The sequence below is a fragment of the Cornus florida genome, unplaced genomic scaffold, assembly GCF_030987335.1.
Source record: "Cornus florida cultivar Cherokee Brave unplaced genomic scaffold, ASM3098733v1 CherokeeBrave_3.0.0_Hap2_Chr01, whole genome shotgun sequence".
NCBI classification, from domain to species: domain Eukaryota; kingdom Viridiplantae; phylum Streptophyta; class Magnoliopsida; order Cornales; family Cornaceae; genus Cornus; species Cornus florida.
In genome coordinates this window covers 2,011-20,822 of record NW_026775571.1, presented here as the reverse complement: position 1 = coordinate 20,822, position 18,812 = coordinate 2,011, and the positions used below count along the sequence as shown (strand labels likewise).

The 18,812-nt window shown below is 35.8% G+C and overlaps 1 protein-coding gene and 1 long non-coding RNA gene across 2 annotated transcripts; one reads left to right on the top strand and one right to left on the bottom strand.

Moving 5' to 3' along the window:
- Nucleotides 1-2,780: 2,780 nt before the first annotated feature.
- LOC132266200 (uncharacterized) lies at nucleotides 2,781-4,097 on the top strand. Its single transcript, XR_009477846.1, has 2 exons — nucleotides 2,781-2,980; nucleotides 3,588-4,097. It is a non-coding gene; the product is annotated as an uncharacterized LOC132266200 (long non-coding RNA).
- An 11,404-nt stretch (nucleotides 4,098-15,501) lies between these two features.
- LOC132277387 (GDSL esterase/lipase EXL3-like) lies at nucleotides 15,502-18,496 on the bottom strand. Its single transcript, XM_059779274.1, has 5 exons — nucleotides 17,888-18,496; nucleotides 17,594-17,754; nucleotides 17,232-17,465; nucleotides 16,487-16,742; nucleotides 15,502-15,919 (listed from the first exon to the last, which is right to left on the bottom strand). The coding sequence occupies exons 1-5, from the start codon at nucleotides 18,171-18,173 to the stop codon at nucleotides 15,732-15,734; spliced, it is 1,125 nt and encodes a 374-aa protein (XP_059635257.1). The 5' UTR covers nucleotides 18,174-18,496; the 3' UTR covers nucleotides 15,502-15,731.
- Nucleotides 18,497-18,812: the final 316 nt, after the last annotated feature.

The following is an 18,812-nucleotide window of genomic DNA, read 5'->3' as shown; positions in this document are numbered from 1 at the left end:
AAGACTCTTGTCTCCGTATTAGAGCCGAACCCTAGCCATCACACACACACACACACACACACACATATATATATTGTCCTCACAAGCTTCCCAAAATCAACAAGTTCAAAACTTTATAAAATAAATAATGCGATTAGCCACATTCCATGCACAAGTAAGGTTGAATCCACACAAACCATGTCCTAGAATTCAAGTCCAAATGGCATACGACATGTCAAGTCTTCAATATGCAATTTATACACAAAATAAGAATATTTTACAACAATTGAGCCAAATTACCATCCTAAGCCACAAGTACTAAATAAGTTACATTTTTGTAACAAGCTTTCAAGGTAATCAATTGTAATATTTTAAATAAGTAATATACATATACAAGATATATTTAAATAAGCTATATAAGACAATGATATCATATATCATGTTAAGTAAAATTACCATTTTAGGAGGCCACAAGTACTAATTCTACAACAAGTTAGTAGTATGCTCACAAGGTAATTAAATGTATTACTTTACAAGAGAATATCATCCAAATATGAAAAGTCTCTAAAGTCAAGTAATCTAGTAAATAAAACAATTTACTTACGGGAAGATATCCATACTTCCAAGGCTTTGAATTATCATACAAGCTATATAATACATATAAGCTATAATTCCACAAACCACCAATTATTATGTTATCTCTACACATTATATATATATATATAAATTCCAATTTGGCAAGCTACACATATATATGCACCAAACATGCTTTTAGATCACTAAACCCTAAGTCATTTCAAAGATTATCCATCTATATACAAGACTGGCTTATCAAGTATGTTAACAATATATATTAAGCTCCAAAAACACCAGAACACTTAGTAAATAAACATACAACAACCCCCTACCTCAATTTGAGATGAAATCTCAAAAACCACCAAAATGAAACTTTTCCAAATGCGACGCCACTTTGGGGTTTTGTCAGGGACAACAAAGGGAACAAGAAACCCTCTTGCGATAACACTGAAATCCAAACCCGAGCCAAATCCCGAACTCGAAAAATGTCCAAAATGGGATTCCAATCGGTTGGAATCAAAGGCCTCGTCAAGGTCAACACTTATACCTTCATTGTCGAAGGAAAAATCCAAGAGGAGAAGGCTTAAAAGAGAGGAAGAAGGTGGCAGAATGGTGGCCAACCATAGGAGAGACAAGAGAGCTTTTAAAATTTTGTCTCTTTCCCCCTATTTATAGAAAAACCTTAAAAGTGTCCCGAACGGGTCTCGCCCGGCCCCGAAAAGTGAAATCTGTGCAGACGCGCTCAAACGGAAAAACACTGTGAACGAAAAAGAACTAAAATGAGAAAAAATGAACAACGAAAGAAACGGTGTCGAAAACTGAGTTCTGTGCGGAATGAAATGCTCGAGCAAGTTCGGCGGTAACCGGGGTCAAAAATCCAAAAACTGGAAAAAATTACCGAAAGACAATTTTAAGAGTACACGACTCGACGAAATGTGAAAATGAATCCCGTACGAGAATTCAAGCCCTAAGGAGACACTTTGCAATTAACTTTCGTTAATTGCACAAAGGCCCCTACACAAAAGGATAACTACGCAAATGACCTAAATGAAAATATCTTACAAAAGATACTTTCTTAAAAACTCCTAAATCAAAATATCTCCAAAAGATATTTATGAAAAATACTCTAAGAAACGAAAATATTTCTGAAGAATCTCTTCATCTACACCCTTGCGGAAAAAAGAAACAACTAGCGAGCTTTTCTCCAAATGTGAAGTTATGCATTTTGAGGAAACCAAATTGAAAGAAAGCACGTGAAGTCAAAAATCAACTCCGAACACGAAAAGTGAGGTTACGCGAAAGAAAATATCAACGGAAAAAGAAAATTGGTAAAAATGAGAAAAATGAAAGGAAGGAAAATGACCGGGTTATTACATATTATTTACAATTTTTAACTATATGGTTTATGAGATATGAATTTTTGAAATTCGGGAGAATTAAGATTTAAATAAAAAGGTATTTTGGTCCAAATATACACTCTTTTACCTTTTTATATAGTTGAATGTGTTATTTGGTAAAAAATTAGACAGGGTGAACTTATTGGAAAAAAAAGGTTATAAGTCCAGAGAGGTTCTTTAGTAAAAAATAGATAAGAGTTCACTGAAAAATGTTACAAGTCCAGAGAGGTTTTGTACTTTGCCCTTAATACTATTATTATGTTTGCTTTTCCTTCTTATTGGTTTCCCATTTCTTTTCCAATGTACTAGGTCTTTCCAAACAGAGCCTTAAATCTTTTGTTTTGTTTTGGTTTAACTTTGCCTTGAATCAATTTACGCGCATCTCATAGGGTATGTTTGGATTGAGAGATTTGGAGGGATAGTGAGAGAAAAGAAAAGAAAGAATAGTGTAAATTGTGTTTGGGTAAGTTAAAATAAGAGAAAAGAAAAGATAGAGAGGGATAGCTCCCTATCTCTCCTTTTCTATCTCTTCAAAAATGAGAAGATATGGAGAGAAATGATAGTGTTTAAGTAGTATTTTAATAATTCATATCCAATCTATTTTAAAGGATATAATAGTAATTTTATTGTTATCATTTCTCTTTTTTTTTTTACTCCCTATCATATCCAAACAAGAATACTATACTTTTTTTTTTTTTTTTTTTTTTATCTATCCAAACATAAATAAAAATTATTACTATCATTTCTTTTCTTTTCTTTTCTCTTCTCTTCTAATTAATAATATACTTCCTTTTCTTTTCTCTCCTATTTATTCAGACGCAACCTTAGTGAGTTTGTTTTTCCTTTTGGTAGCGGTGGGGGTGGGGGCTTTCGCTGTTTTCCCCCAAAATCGGTGCTGCGAACATGGATTCATCTGGCTCTAGCAGTGGTTCAAACTCTTTTGAAGAATCTGATCCATTCCCGAAGAAAGCAAAACCTCATGGCCATAAATCGTATTATGAGGATGAAGAGGAAAACTAGAAATTCAGGTACTTCTCAAACGACGTTGTCTCTGATCCCAATAGTGACAGCGAAGGAGAAGGAGAGGGTTTTTTTGATGATGGGTTTAACGATGGCCTTCACGAGATGACCAAGAAAGAGTCCTTCGAGTACTATACTCGTGTTGGAGCCAGCGATGCAAGTGTCTCTTCCATCTATATTTCAACCTAATGCTCTCAATAACATTTTGTTTTAATTTTCTTTCATTTGATTTAATAATCCCAATTTGTGGAATTTCATAGACTTCAAATTTGGAATTATTGTTGTGTTTGCTAATTGCTAGTTTAATTTTATTAGTAAATTAGATGTGTATGATTATGATGAGGTTTTGATCATTAGTTGATTTGAGGAGATGAAACAGTGGAGATATATTATATAGATCTATCTGAATAATGTCAATAATTTATTTCCATTTACCCTTATTTGTTTTTGTTTTCTCTGAACTGTGATTATACCTCAAGTGTCTACAACCTATGCTTATACCTCAAGTGTCTACAACCTATTATACTGGAACATCAAGCTAATGCCCTCAATAGTTCACAGACACGCATATATATGTTTGTGTATTTAGATGACTAATTTTTATGCACATTACAGGGGTTTGACGTTCCTGAATTTCCCAACGTCTTTGCGTTGGGTACCATTATACCATATCTCAAGCCTGACGAAGAGTTCGAGCATCATGAATCACTCAAAGAGCTTAACTGCTGTTCGAAGTTAGCAGTTGATCATTACAACATGAATAATGTCTGTAGTTTTATTTTTCCAATCTATTTTTCCTTTTGTGTAAATCTTCAATTTTTTTTAACCCCTTTCATATTATAAATTGTCTTGTAGTATACAAATTACGAGTTTGTGAAGGTTGTGAAGGCAAACTCACAGGCTGTTGCTGGTGCCATGTTTTATATTACCTTTGAGGCTAGGGATAAGGATAAGGATGATGCTCCTGTTGAAATGTTTGAAGCAAAGGTGTATTCTGGAATTAAAGAGACTAATATACGTGTCTTGACGTGTAGACCAAAAAAGGTTACTATAATCGATGAAGGTAAAATTAATAATTCAGTAACTGCCAACTGGATAGCAATTTAATTTAATTTTCTTTGATTTGATTTAATGATAATTTGTCGAATTTGATAGACTTCAACTTTGGATTGATTGTTTGCTGGTAAATCTGATGTGTAATACCCCAAAAGTTTAAAACTGATTTTAAAATAGTTGATTTTGGAAATTTTCTGTTATATATGAGTCATAGCCCTACTTTAAGTAGGTATATGGTATATAATTGTAAGTTAGTTGGTTTGAATTTGTTAGAATAATTTAATGAATTTAAATTTGTTTTAAGAGATTAAAGTAACATGTAAATTACGGGAAACTAGTGTCTTCGATTAACAATGCTTATTAGACCTAATGAAGGATAATTGACTGGTTAACAAGATGTAATTATCATGTATTCATGTGAGAGGGGATGTAAATTGGCTAGTGAATGAGGACGAAGCTTGTTATCAAATCTGGTGGGTTAAATATAGAAAGCACATTCTATGTAAGTACTTGTTGAATTGCCTAGACAGGTTACCCTTGTTTCATTCGTTCCCACTTGACCTTGTTGATCTTGTTTAAGCCATTTAATGGTGTACGTGGTCTAGTTTGAACTACATCTCGATCCTCCTGTTGTCGTTGGTGCCACAGGATACCATTTAACCTTTTTATCCTAGTCTCCACTTCCGGTGATTTCCTTGAGTTTCATGACTTCATGGGAAGTCACCTTGGTGTCCTAGGGATGGTTTGTATCTCTAGAGACCTAGGTTTATCATTCGCTTCTGCGCCTTGTTCCCTTGAATTTCGTGACCTCATGGAAGGACATCTTAGGGTCTTAGAGGTGTGTTATGCCTTGGGAGACCATTGTCTTGTTTCTTGCTTCTGCGTCTGGATCCGTTATCATGTCAATCCTCGGTACATCACTAACCCACCGGGTTGAATATAAACCCGGGTCGTTACAAAGACTAGCAACGGGTCGGCAACTGAGTGTATCCGTCACCACATTCGCTTTCCCTGGATGGTACTGTATAGAGAAGTGATAGTCTTTCACAAACTCTAACCATCGACGCTGTCTCATATTTAGTTCCCGCTAAGTAAACAAATACCGTAGGCTCTTGTGATCGCTAAATAATCTGAAGGACTCACCCAATAGATAATGCCTCTAAATACGTAAGGCAAAGACCACAGCTGCCAACTCCAAATCATGTGTTGGATAATTGAGCTCGTGAGGCTTAAGCTTACGAGATCCATATGAAATCGGTCGCTCCTCCTGTATCAAAACACATCTAAGACCCTGCAAAGAAGCATCTGTGTAGACAATATACTTTATCCTACTCTGTGGGGTAGACAAAACTGGTGCAAAGGTCAACTTAGTCTTCAGCACACAGACCGTACACCCTTTTTGGTTAGATGAGTGAGTGGTCTTGCTATCTTGGAGAACCCCTAGATGAACCTATGATAATATCCTACCAATCCGAGGAAACTCCAAATCTCGGTAGGTGAAGTAGGCTGTCCCCACTCAACCACTACTGAAATCTTGGCTGGATCTACCGCTATCCCCCTTTCTGACACTACGTGACCCAGAAATTTCACTTCCCGCTGCCAAAATTCACACTTCTCAAACTTGGCATAAAACTGGTGTTCACGAAGCGTCTGTAACATTATACATAGATGTCTAGCATGATCGTCCTCTGATTTAGAATAAATCAAGATGTTATCAATGAAGACAATGACAAACTGATCTAAATAAGTCTTGAAACTCTATTCATCAAACCCATGAAAACTGCTGTTGCGTTAGTTAATCTGAAAGGCATGACATGAAACTCATAAGATCCATATCTAGTGAGAAACACTGTTCTTGGAACATCCTGCTTCATAACCCGAAGTTGATGATATCCAGACCACAGATCAATCTTAGAGAAGTATGTAGCTCCCTTCAATTGATAAAAAAGATCATCAATCCTGGGCAAATGGTACTTGTTACGAATAGTAACCTTGTTTAACTCCCTGTGATCTATACATAGGCGAAGTGAACCATCCTTCTTCTTCACAAACAGAACCGGTGCTCCCCAAGGTGAAGTACTCTTACGAATAAATCCCTGGCTGAGTAATTATTGAATCTGATCCCTCAGCTCTCGCATCTCCACTAGTGCTATCCTATACGGTGCCTTAGCAATAGGCGTAGTTCCTAGAGCTAAGTTAATTACAAAATCTATCTCGCGACTAGGCGGCAACCTTAGAATCTCCTGAAATACATCCAAAAATTCATGTTCAATTGGTATGCTATCCAATGATACAGTGGTCCCTTCCTCCATTTCCTCCTCCATATGGAACAAATAAGTGCTAGTGCCCCTGTTAGGACGTGGCATAGCGATGAAGTACATATCATGATCAGGTATGGTAAAAACAACAGACCTATCATAACAATCAAATTGGGCATGGTAATACGATAACCAATCTATCCCAAGTATCACATCATAAGTATGCATGTCCAGGACCAAAAGATTGGCTAGAAATCTGAGTCTACCAATATCTAGTGTCACAGACCCATCACTCTCATGTAGAATAGCTGTATTACCTAACGGTATAGAAATACCCTGAGGTCTACTGCATACCCGTGTTGTCATTCTAGATAAAGCAACAAAAGATCTAGCTATAAATGAGTGTGTAGCACCCATATCAAATAAAACACAACCTTTTGAACTATGGATAAGAAACATACCCTCAACAGCCTGAGGTGCCTGAATATCCTGCGGCATGGGTTGAAAACCCTGCCGTAATGCAACTGCTGCGGTGCCTGTCCATGATGTTGCGGCGGTGCCGGTAATGCCGAAAATGTCTGTTTTTGAATCCTTGGAACCTATGGAGCAGGTAAAGGTATTGGCGCCCTCTGTCCCTGCTGCACATGCTGTCCCCGTCTCTGTCCTGCTTTAAGACACTACCTGGAGGTGTGACCATACTCTCCACAGGTATAGCAGCTACCCTGGAAAGTACCAAATGGCCTCCTCTGTCGATTAGCCTGTGGCTAACCTTGTTCTGCTTATGTCCCCCATTCTGCTATCGCTGAATAGGTACCCCATCTTTGTTAGCATCCTAACCACCCTTATGCTTCTTCCAAGACTACTATCCTTGGAATTTGCTTTTGTCATTCTATCGGTATCCGTTGCTATTCCCTTTCTCAGCTGACTAATTAGCAGAGTCGCTGTCACCCCGCTTCTCACCCTTGACTTGTCTGAAGTTTACGGTCAACTGATACTGTTATAGAGTGGCGTCTACCACCTGAGCGTAAGTAGTATAGGCTGGACTACCTATAATAGCTCTCCTGATAGACCACATTAGTCCCTTAACGAAACTATTGCGCTTCTTCTCCTCTATATCCATCTCATCTGGAGTAAAAAGAGATAAGCGCGTGAACTGCTGCTCATACTTTGCCACTGTCATGTTCCCCTGCTGCAGATTAAGAAACTCAGTTTTCATAGCTGCCCTGACTGCATAAGGGAAGTACTTTTCATCAAAGTATGCACTAAACTGATCATAAGTCAATGACACCCTCTCCTCTGTGGTGGTAACTGACTCCCACCACTGTAGTGCATCACCGACCAACTTGAAGGTAGCAAGTATCTATTTCTGAACCGCCGTGCACTGAACCCATCGAAGATGTCGCTCGATATCCTTCTTCCACTGATGAGTTGCTTTCGCATCGGTGGAGCCTGTGAATTTAGGTGGGCTCCCCTTTGTGAAAGAACTCCTAGCATTCTCCCAAGTATCAGTCTGAACAATCGGTGCTGGTATTGGTGTCGGCTGTACCTGAGGCTAATTTTGAAGTGCAGCTGTTACCTCTGCTTCTATAGCTCGAGCAATGAGGTCATTGATATGAGGAGGATACTCTAGATCTCTGACTTGATCTTGAGCCTGCTAAACTTCTTTCTGCTTTTCATAGAATTGACCATCATCCTGAAACTCTAGCAAATGCTGTTCTTCCTCCATTAGCTGACGCTGTAGGCGATCTTGTTGCGTACATGCCGCTCTCCTTTGTCTCCTATTTCCTTGCATGTTCTATCCTCTTTTAGCATTAACCATCTATTAACACGGAAAAAACAGACATTATAACAACTTAAACTGAACCGTAAAGGAATACAATGAATCCTAAACTTAAGCTCTAATCAAGAGAAAATACTACGCGAAAGTCTTAATACGAACCATCCTAGAGACACTTGAACCTAGAGTGCTCTAATACCAACTGTGATACCCCTCGGATCGGAGACACGGGTTGATCAGCCCAAGCCTGAACCCGAGGGAATATTAAACAATTAAAGTATTTTAAATGAACACAGATTACAAAACTGAATATGAATAAATAATTAACAGCTAGAAGAAATCTAAAATAGAATCCTTTAAAATTAAAAACTTAAAATCCAAAACCTCCAATAATTTAACAACTCGGGAATCCATCTCGAGTGGACCCCTAATAAAATCCAATTGAAATGTAATAAATAAAAGAACATCCAAAATTAAACCATGGAGAGAAGTCCTACGTCATCGGAAGAGTGAGTAATAGTCTCTACTCAGCACGATCAGGTCTAAGTCTGGAACTGGCGAATACCTGAAAAATAGAAGTGGGTCAGGCCTACAAACAAGTTCTATCCTATTACAATCCAAGCAGAGACTCGATACGTATATACATTCTAACTAATTCAACAATAGCTATATAATCCATATGTATATATATCCACACTACAAGACTCTTACTGGGCTATGCAGGGGGTTTTAACCTGAATAGAAGACAACATGCAAAACGCACCTGAGTGGGCATAAGTACCTAAGCCTAACAGGGTATACCTCGACCTATCATATCCAGCAACGCATCCTACTACATATACGCTTCCAAACCGACGACTCTGAGAATCAAACTCAGATCGCGGTACCATAAATATATACTTAAAGTCCGTCCTATCCGTCAATAATAAATCTAGTTAGCCGTTCAGCTTATTCAGCCGCAGAGGCTTACATATAAGTAGGATTTTATTTTTATAATCCGTTCCCTTATTCCGATATAGGTAGGACATAGCGTTTCAAGCTAATCCAAACCTAGACATGCCACTGTCCCATACCGGTGCATGTAATTCAACATCTAATAGTTGATAAAACAAGTAATAAATGTAATTATCAACTACTTCATATATCTAACAATCGATAGTGAAACATTACATACAAACACCAACTGTTCCATATTAAGCATGATTAAACTTTGTAATTTAACATGCCCATTTGATACTACTCCGCATAGTCCCATAATTGATAATACAAATCATACATGCAACCATCAATTAAATCCAAGTAAGCATAATAGAATATATAAATTTACATGCTTATCTTAAAACCCTACACAGTTATAAAGGAATTTATAATACAGGTAACATATGTATACATCATTTTATCCATTACAGGCATATGATCACTCTGTAATCTAACATGCTTATAATTTACCACAGAAACATGAATAAACAATAACTCCATTCACAGATAAATTGCTACACATAAGGTTGTGCAATTTAAATCCTCAATCTCTATGAACAGTTTACCAATATACTTAGAAATTATATACTGTTCAAATAATAAAAATTAATTGGTTTATTATGCATTAACAAGCCCTATGAAGATTTAATTTGATCTTAGACCTCAACTAAACTTCCTAACTACAGCTCCTAAATACATCTGTAGTGTCGAAAACAAGGCCGGAATCAACCAAAACGTCAAAAATACAACAGAAGGGGAAGGAGCCGCCTCCCTCATAAGGGGAGCTGCCTCCCCCTTGAGTGGAGCTATCTCCACACCATGTGGAGCCTCCTCTACACTTGATGGAGCCGGCTCCCCCTTGTGGGGAGCCGCCTCTTTCCCCAGTTTTCCTGATCTGCTCGTTTTCCTTCACCTGTGTCACCTCCGGCGACGTCCTCAATTGCTAAGGCTGCTATTGGTTAAAATTATGTCCAAGTGTGATCTAGAAACAATTTAATGCTTTATTCGTTCACGGACATCAATCGAGACACAAAATATGCAACAAGAAGTTAGAACAAGCAGTTTACCATTCAAGAACACGTACTGTTCTAAATAAATCAACCATCCCAATGTGTTACAGACTAATTCAACTCTTTATACATCAGTTTACATGAATTAATTCAGGAGTTACACAAGAAAGAATTAAAAACAACCAATACATAGCTTGTAAACACAACCAGTTTCTAAGCATTCAGACATGCAGTCTAGTTTAATTTTAATCTCTATTTAGTCCTGGAGTTGCATTAGACATGTAAAGAACATGAGCCAAAGGAAAAGAGTTAGGATTAGAACTTGCCTGCGAGATTTCGGTTCAAAATCCTAGCGTCGTGTTCCTAAGTTTTCCGGCGATTCCTACTATACTCCTCCTCTGTTCTCTCTCTGCCTCCACAGTCGTGAATAGGGTTCTAAAACCCTAACCAACCTTAATACTTATATTTATAGGTTTAAGGAAACACTAATCCTAATTTATAACATGATACAAAAATCTAAACTAAATAACAACTAGTCGGCTAACCGTGAAACTTATCAAACCCTAAACTGACTTACTCGGCCCATAAAACAAAAACCTAACTTGTAACTATGTGTGCTACCAATTAACAAAGCCACGTTAAATAATTAAAACATTTAAATTCAATTAAAACAATGCATCACGTAATGTAATTTAAATACATAATTAGACTGTTAAATCACCAATTAAATAAACACAATTAAATAATTATTAAATACAATTAAATAGTTAAATCAAACCAAAATATAAAAAAATTAAATAATTAAGCAAATATGCAATTAATCACACAAAATAAAATAAAACAATAAATACAATGCCGAGACTATCCTTTTAAAATTAGGAGTATTACACACGCCAAGTGTTCGACAAAGTTCCCGAACGAGTTTAGATGCTTCAAACCAAAATCTTCCAAAGATCAAATACCTCCAAGACTATCTAAGGAAGCTAAGGTTGAAGGTATTATGGCACTAAAGGCTCCAAAGAGAGCTAGAACTGACATAGTCATCCGTGAGCCCCAAGAAGGTTCAAATACTCTTATGGACATGAGCTCACCCCTTCTAGAGATACCAACTGGGTATTTTTCTATTTCTACTACTAGAAGGATCGAGTTCACTCGTGATCACTTTTACAATGAGCACGCTTAGAAGGCGTATAAAAATGTCTACAAAGGCAGGCCAATCAAAACTGAGAGGAATGTGAATTTGAAGAAGCTTCGTGATAGTGTTGGGCAGAAGCTTGTTGATTATATTGAGAAGAATAACTGGCTATTCTTCACCAACATGGATTGTAGCTTTTTGCCAAAGATGGTCACTACTTCTACTCGAATATTCGCAAAGTCAATGATGATGGATTCTTTGAAGTAATAATTTTTGGCATCGATTATCTCTTCACAGAATATAAATTTTGTGTTATTTTGGGTGTTCCAAAGAGAGTAAGTGGAACGGGGTATATTTTACCTATCTGAGGTCCGGGTCCTAAATGGCAAGAGATCTATGACACTCTATATGCACCGGGGTCTCCTAGGTATGTCGATCACATCCCCTCTCGTTATGTCACTGATGAGGCAGCGTTTCTGAATTTGTTTAACATGCCAATCTTGGCTATTTTGGGAAGAAGGATGGGATTACATTAAAATGAGCTCAGGTTCTGTATCTTTTTGCTATTGGAGCACAGATTCACATTAGACCTTCTATTATGAATCTAATGATTACTTATTACAAGAACAATTCTAGGAGGAAATCCTCTCATTTCCCTATGATTATTGTGGGATTTTATAGGAAAAATCAGATATTGTTTCTTCCCTGGGCTTATCATCAGGTGATTCTGACTAAGTTAGATCTTCATGCTCTCAACAAGTCAAAGTTTGCAAGGGAAAATGCAAGGAAGGTTTAGAGAGGATCAGATACTACTCCATCTTAGATGCCAGAGATTACTAGGATATTTTCTTCCAAAGGGAATTTCTCGAGAGACGATGCGAATCTAATGTACTCTCTTCTACTTCATAATCAGAATACCATGTTTGAGAGAGTCATGGATGAGATACGAGATCTCAAGGTTGAAATGAGGCATATTAGAGGTCAGTAGGCAGGTGGTTCTACTAAGGATGTCTACAGACCTATTTTTCCAGATCCGTTTATGGTTGATGAGGATGATGATAGAGATGATACTGTTGCTGATAATGATGAGGATGGTAGTGATGGTGGTGGTGCTGATTTTGGTGATGTTCCAACCTCTATTGTTCCATTTGAGGGAGATGATGATGATTTGATCTGTCTATTTTCTTTCTCTCATACATTCATGCATCATGTTTTGTTAAGTTGAGGTTGTCATTATGTTTTGGGATATTGATTTTTGGCTGTGTAATGACATATTTCATCTTAATGACCTGTTTCTCTTTATTTTTCTTCTCTATAATTGCTTACTTTGTCAATTTGTTCCAAAAAGGGGGAGAACAAGTGGATAATTCATTTAGGGGGAGCTTTTATAAAATGTTTTTTTTATTAAACTTTCACTGGTAGTTCCAAAAAGAGAAAAGAACAGAGAATAATAATAAAAAAAAATTCCATGTCCTTGACAAATTGTGGTCTATTATTTTTTTGCTTGGGTAGATTATATTTGTTTTCGTGGTTTTGTCACGAAATTGTCAACGGGGGAGATTGTGAGATATAATTTATTGTAATTGGCTTTTTTCAATGTTAAAATAAGTCCGATCGAGTTGTAATTTTCATGTTACCAAATCAAGATTGAGATCGGCTATGGAATTGAAGAGTTATTCAAGTTTGATAAACCGAGATCTACGAAAAAGGTATGAACGACACTTTTAAGAAGTTATTTCCCACTTAGGATACTATACATGCATGGTATGTCTTTTGAAGTTACCAAAATAAGGAATTTTCCAAGTTTTAAACCTTCCCTCAAAAATTTGTTCTTTTGGAACCGGTACTAACTTTGGCTACCGGTTCAAGATCCTGTACTTCGAAGAATTGCATTATGTCCTTTGGGAACCAGTTTCAACATTTCTACCGATTCAAGTTGTTTGATACAGTTTAGGTAATTTGTTTCCTACTCTGTCTAAATTTCCTATTTGGTATAGACTTCTTTCCAAAAGCCTTATGCATGAAATTTACATTTTCATATGCATATCTAAGTCTTTGAAAGTCTATATAAACCTTGAATTACATCTAGGTTGATACGACTTTTGCATTACAACTTTTAATTTATTAAAAGACTATTTGAGAGATATTTTGCAGAAAATCAAGTATAATTTTTCTGTTTTTATTTCTTGAACACACACATAGACACAAGAGTGAATTTAGGGTGTTGTTCAATTCCTGATCGTATTCAAATTTTATTGAATATTGCATCTACAACGATCAGAGAAGCCGATCTATTTCATTTACATCAAATTCAAATCTTGAAGAAAATGGGTAAAGCGATTGCACTTTGAAAGGGTCAAAGTATTTGAGGAGTGTTCCTTCTACCATCAATCCTTCTACAGAGATCAAGAGTAAGCCAGAAGTCAAGAGTTGTTGGATAGGACGTCGCAAAGCTAGAGGATTGTCAATAATTGGTTTTTGGTAGAATGATAGGGTGTGAGACTAAGTCAAAGTCCATTGTTCCTTGTTCCAAATATAGTGGATCGGTTTACTTTGGACTACACAGTACACGACGTTTTTCCTACAACAATTGGTCTATTATACTAATTGGTGTTTCCTCGCTAAAAATCCTAGTGTCATCTCTCAAACTTTATTTGTTTTATTTTACTTTTATTCTGCCAGTGATTAATTGATTTATTGCTAAATTAAGTAAAGTTGATTAAAATAGAAAGACACAGATTTTAATCTTTTCCTTAAAAACTTAAACTTTTCACATTATCTTCCGCTGCATAAACTCATAATTTCTAGAGAGAGATAGTTGTTAAAGAGAAAAAATCTCTATATTTTAGGTAAATAAAGTCTCTTGAAGCTAGGCATTATGGGGGCTTGTAGAGAAAAGAGTTAATTACACTCACACCCCCTGAAGTTTGCCATATTGACAACCAGATGAAAGTTAGCCCCATTTTGAACACTCACAATATTCTAATGACCTAGGGGTGAATAAGTCAACTTGCTTGATTTTTGTGATTGATTAAATTACCAACAATTATCAATCATTAAACATCCATAATCACAAATATGAACAGAAAATAAGCAAGTAAAGTAAAGTTTGAGAGATGACATAGAGATTTTTAGTGTGGAAACCCTATTGGATAAACTCATCCAACTCAGGAGAAAACCACGGAGAGCTTGACACCTCTGGCAAAATCGATCCACTATCTCAAAGCAAATTAAGTTACCAACTCTAACTTAGGCTCACACCTTCTCTATTCTTCCAAAAACTAGCTACTGAATGCCTTTGGCTTTGTGACCCCTCATAAAAACGCTCTCGACTTCAGACTTACTCCTTAATATTGACGGAACACAAACACTACTTGAATGATCTATTACCTTTGTAGTGACCAATTCCTCTCCTTTCGATAATATGAAAGAATTCTATTGCTTTAATCAAACTGAGTAAATCAATCAGATGAAGAACATCCACCTAAAAAAGATAATGTGGTTAAGTGTGTGTTCTAAAAAAGACTATAATTTTTCCAAAATCTCTCTCTTTTAACTCCAACAATGGTGTCAAAGATGATTTTATATTTTCATCACAAAAATTATATTAGGGGTGTAGTTTATAGAGGTATTTATATCCAAGAGAGTCCTCAAAATAGTTAGAAAAAAGTTTTTAAATCGCACTAAGACATCTCAAAGAATTTGGATCAAAAAGGAAACTTAGAAGTTACCAAAAATATATTGAATCCCGCAATTATTACCAGTTGGACTGATTGGAATGTCTAGTCTGTAAAGAACAGAGATTCTGAGAAATGTGACTGGTCCAGGAAAGTGCGATTGGTCAGATTTGGCAGATTGCAACTCTGAGATAACCTCCGAGTATTGGCCAAGTGCGACTAGTTGAAATAAGTAGGATGGGTCAGATTTGTCCAGATTGCAATTTCTATTTCAAAAACTCAATTGTAATCCTATCTAGCTTAAATATAAATCACCCTCACTCATGTACCTGTTCTAAGCGATTTTTCATCCAATCTCACGGTAAGAGGCTCTTCCAATTCAGCTCCGACGATCATTCACGATAAACCAAAAATTACAACTTGATCATCAAGCTTTGACACCGAAATTTGCCAACGCCTACCATAAACCTATATCTCAAAGACATTTATATCATTCCGATTTCATATTTGGCATGGATGACCAATGCTGTTATTACACTGCAGTAATCTGATCACACCTCATCTTTCAGATATGTCCTTAGGGCTCCATAAACAAACTTAAGACAAAATTTACTCTCAAATTCACACACAAACAAATAGATTGTGAAAGTATGGTAAATAAAAATGAAGTAGTTCCACTTGTAGTTGTACAAACCCAAATTTTTTTTGAGTTTGGTATAAATATTTCAAAACAAATAATATGTAACAATATTTACAGAATGAGGTAACCAACATTACAAATAACTGCTGTGCTCTTATTTTTGAAACATGAAATTATAACAAAGGTTGACAGGAGAGAATTAAATTACCATGAGAAAGGTGAATAGTCCTAGAAGAAGTTGTCGAGGTACTTGTTGAGGAGTTGGTGGACCAGTAGTCTGTATGCTTTTTCTGTAGGGTGAAAGCTATCCCAAAATAGGTATTTAGACACATCTGTACATGGCATGGAGATGGAGCAAAGATATGTCACTTCTATTCTACCAGTGCCACAGCACCCTGTATCTGCTATTTCGAAACCTGCTAGTGCCATAGATTTATATTACCAAGTGTGTGTATACATACACACTAGATCAATATACAAGAAAATGGAAAGATTATGATATTCCTAGTTGCGTGGAATAAATTTGAGATAGTCTAGTGGTATCATAACTAATAAAGCATTACCAAACAAGTTAAAAGGAAACAAAAGAAAACATGAATGTATCAAATTGAGGATTTTGGGGTAAATGATAGGAGGGACTAGACAAATAATATTTAGAAATAGTTTATTTTAGAAATAAGACTTTGTTTGTATACACATATAATTAAAGATGAATTTAAAACTTAACTATATATTATAAGCTTGTGATTGTAATATATACAGTAAAATCCAACTACTCGATAAAAAAAACAAAAAAGTTATAAAAATAGAATAGAATAATATATATATATATATATATATATATATAGATTTCGTATGACCAGCCTGATTTATTTGGAAAAATTGAAAAAAAAAACAAAAAAAAATAATAATAATAAGGAAAAGAAAAAGAGGCCTGAATAATGATACAGTATATATTATAAGTTTGGTGACAGTTAATTTACCGTATGTATTGGGGTTTTGAATCAGATCAAGTAGAGGACTGTATATATCAATATATACAATCTTTGAATCAGGAAGTTTGCTGTCAAGAGATTTTAACTGCTCTGATAGCTTGCTGTTGAACAACTGTGCTGCTTCATTGTACTTCTCTACACACTGTCTTTGTTCTCCTCCAAATAGACTTCTCTGTGATGGCAAACATCCACATGGCGGCAAACCCAGAACAGCAATTCTACGTGCACCCATCTTGTACAAGTCCTGACTTGGAAATAAAGTTAAAAAAAATTATATTTTTGACCATAAATGATAGTGGGATATATCCGATCAAATTTATGTAAATACGAGATGTATTTAATAACGTTATGATGATATTATTTCTACTCTTGTTAATCACTTAGATACATCTGACTTTCATATTATTTATCATTATTCATTTTTGACATGTTAAATTCATATTAAACTCTCCAACAATTATGTAATTGAATTGCATTATAAAATTTTGGTGTCGCGAAGGGATGTCAAGTCAATAATTTTTTACCTATAAGTAATTATATAGTTCATGGAATTGAATCCTCCTTATATAATTATATAGTTCATGGAATTGAATCATCCTTATAATTTTGTGACACCAAAAGTTATATATTTTGCTGCCACTATACTTTAGTTTTAAATTTAAACTAGTGTTACATTGGGAGCACCGAATAGATATTCTGAAATTGCATATGTGCTGACCTAGCTAAAATATACCTGCATGAAATTAGAAGCTGAGTTAACCATAAGATTCGCGTATGAAGGAAAATCGTATTGTGATCTCCGGAAAGGAGTGAGAAAGTAGGTGTTGGTAATATCATTGCTGCCTGCTACCACTCCATACAGGCTGGAGGCTAAAATGGTGCTGCTTCTCTCATTGCCTACAACCCTTTCCAGCTTCTCTATGTACTCTTTGAACAAGTCTAACTGTTGTGACAGTGATATAACTGTCTGATATTTAACAAAAAAAATTTGTACAAAAATTTTTAAAAAGTAAAAGAAAAAAAAAAATTAGTAAATTTTGCAAAGAATATATATATATATGTGTGTGTGTGAAAGCTTACAAAAGACAAAAACACAAGAAAGCAATAGAAAAGAAAATTGTGTAGAGAGAGCTCAGATGTTAGAGGGTCATATCCTGCAGCACCAGCAGCAAAATTCACCCCGGTAGGGAGATCTTCAGTTTGCAGATTTGGATCAAGATATGCCGGCAAGAGCATTTTAATTCCCAATTCTTCCGCTGACAAATGAAGAGAATTTGGTAAAATCCAATTAATAGTATATATCAGTGGCAAAATTTGGTAAGTGTGAGAAAAGTTGTGTGTGTGTTTGTTTCTTAAATATATAATAAAAGTAAAAAATTTCATTCCTACCAAACAAGTCTGCGGGAACCTTTCCATTACTAAATCTTCCAGTTGGTTTTCCTCCCACGATGGCGAGATCCTTCCCATATGGACGAAAATTGGCTTTGGCTATTGTTTGGATATTGTTATTATTGCCTGTATCAACTATGGAATCACCAAACATAAAAACTGCAGGAATTGATTCATTGTGTGGAATTTTTGTTAGAGCTTGGGTGATATTGATCAAAAGGAAGACACATAACAAAGTTATTGATGAAGAAGAAAACGGAGAGAATTTTAGGTGAAGGACATGCATTGTTGTGGTGCAAATTCCTTCAAGGTTAGTCTCAGCCTAAATAGACTTCAAGATGATGATTGATGAGACGTGACTATTTGCGTAACCAATTCATCTACCATTATTGACTCTTTTAATGCTTCAATTTAAATAATTATATACATGGATTGTGTGTTTTTTTTTTTTTGACTCGACAACGCACAACTTTAGATTGCATGTGACTCAATGCATTCTTGCACATTAGCACTAAGTTTTCAATTCCCAACTATTTTTCCAACTTCCTCTCTAATTTGATTAATTGCTCCGCAAGCTGATTAAGACAAATTAATTGACACTAAAATTCATACAAAAAAATTTTGTCCAACCAACACACAACTTACATACCATACACACAATTAAATATATTTTTCGTAGGGCTATGGGTGGTTGTACCCTACCACTCACCCGACAAGTACCTTCTCAAATCTTTCTTGCTCACTAAAGTCGAGCTTAACATCAAAATCAAGTTTAATGCATGTCTTGTGAAGCTCCTAATATCGGAAACAAGAATAATAATTCATGCATGGTTTTGAATAAATTTGATCATGTTCAATTTCAACTAGGACTGCAACTCGGGCGGACTCAACTTGAAATAATCCAAGCCCAGTTCGAAATTTTGTG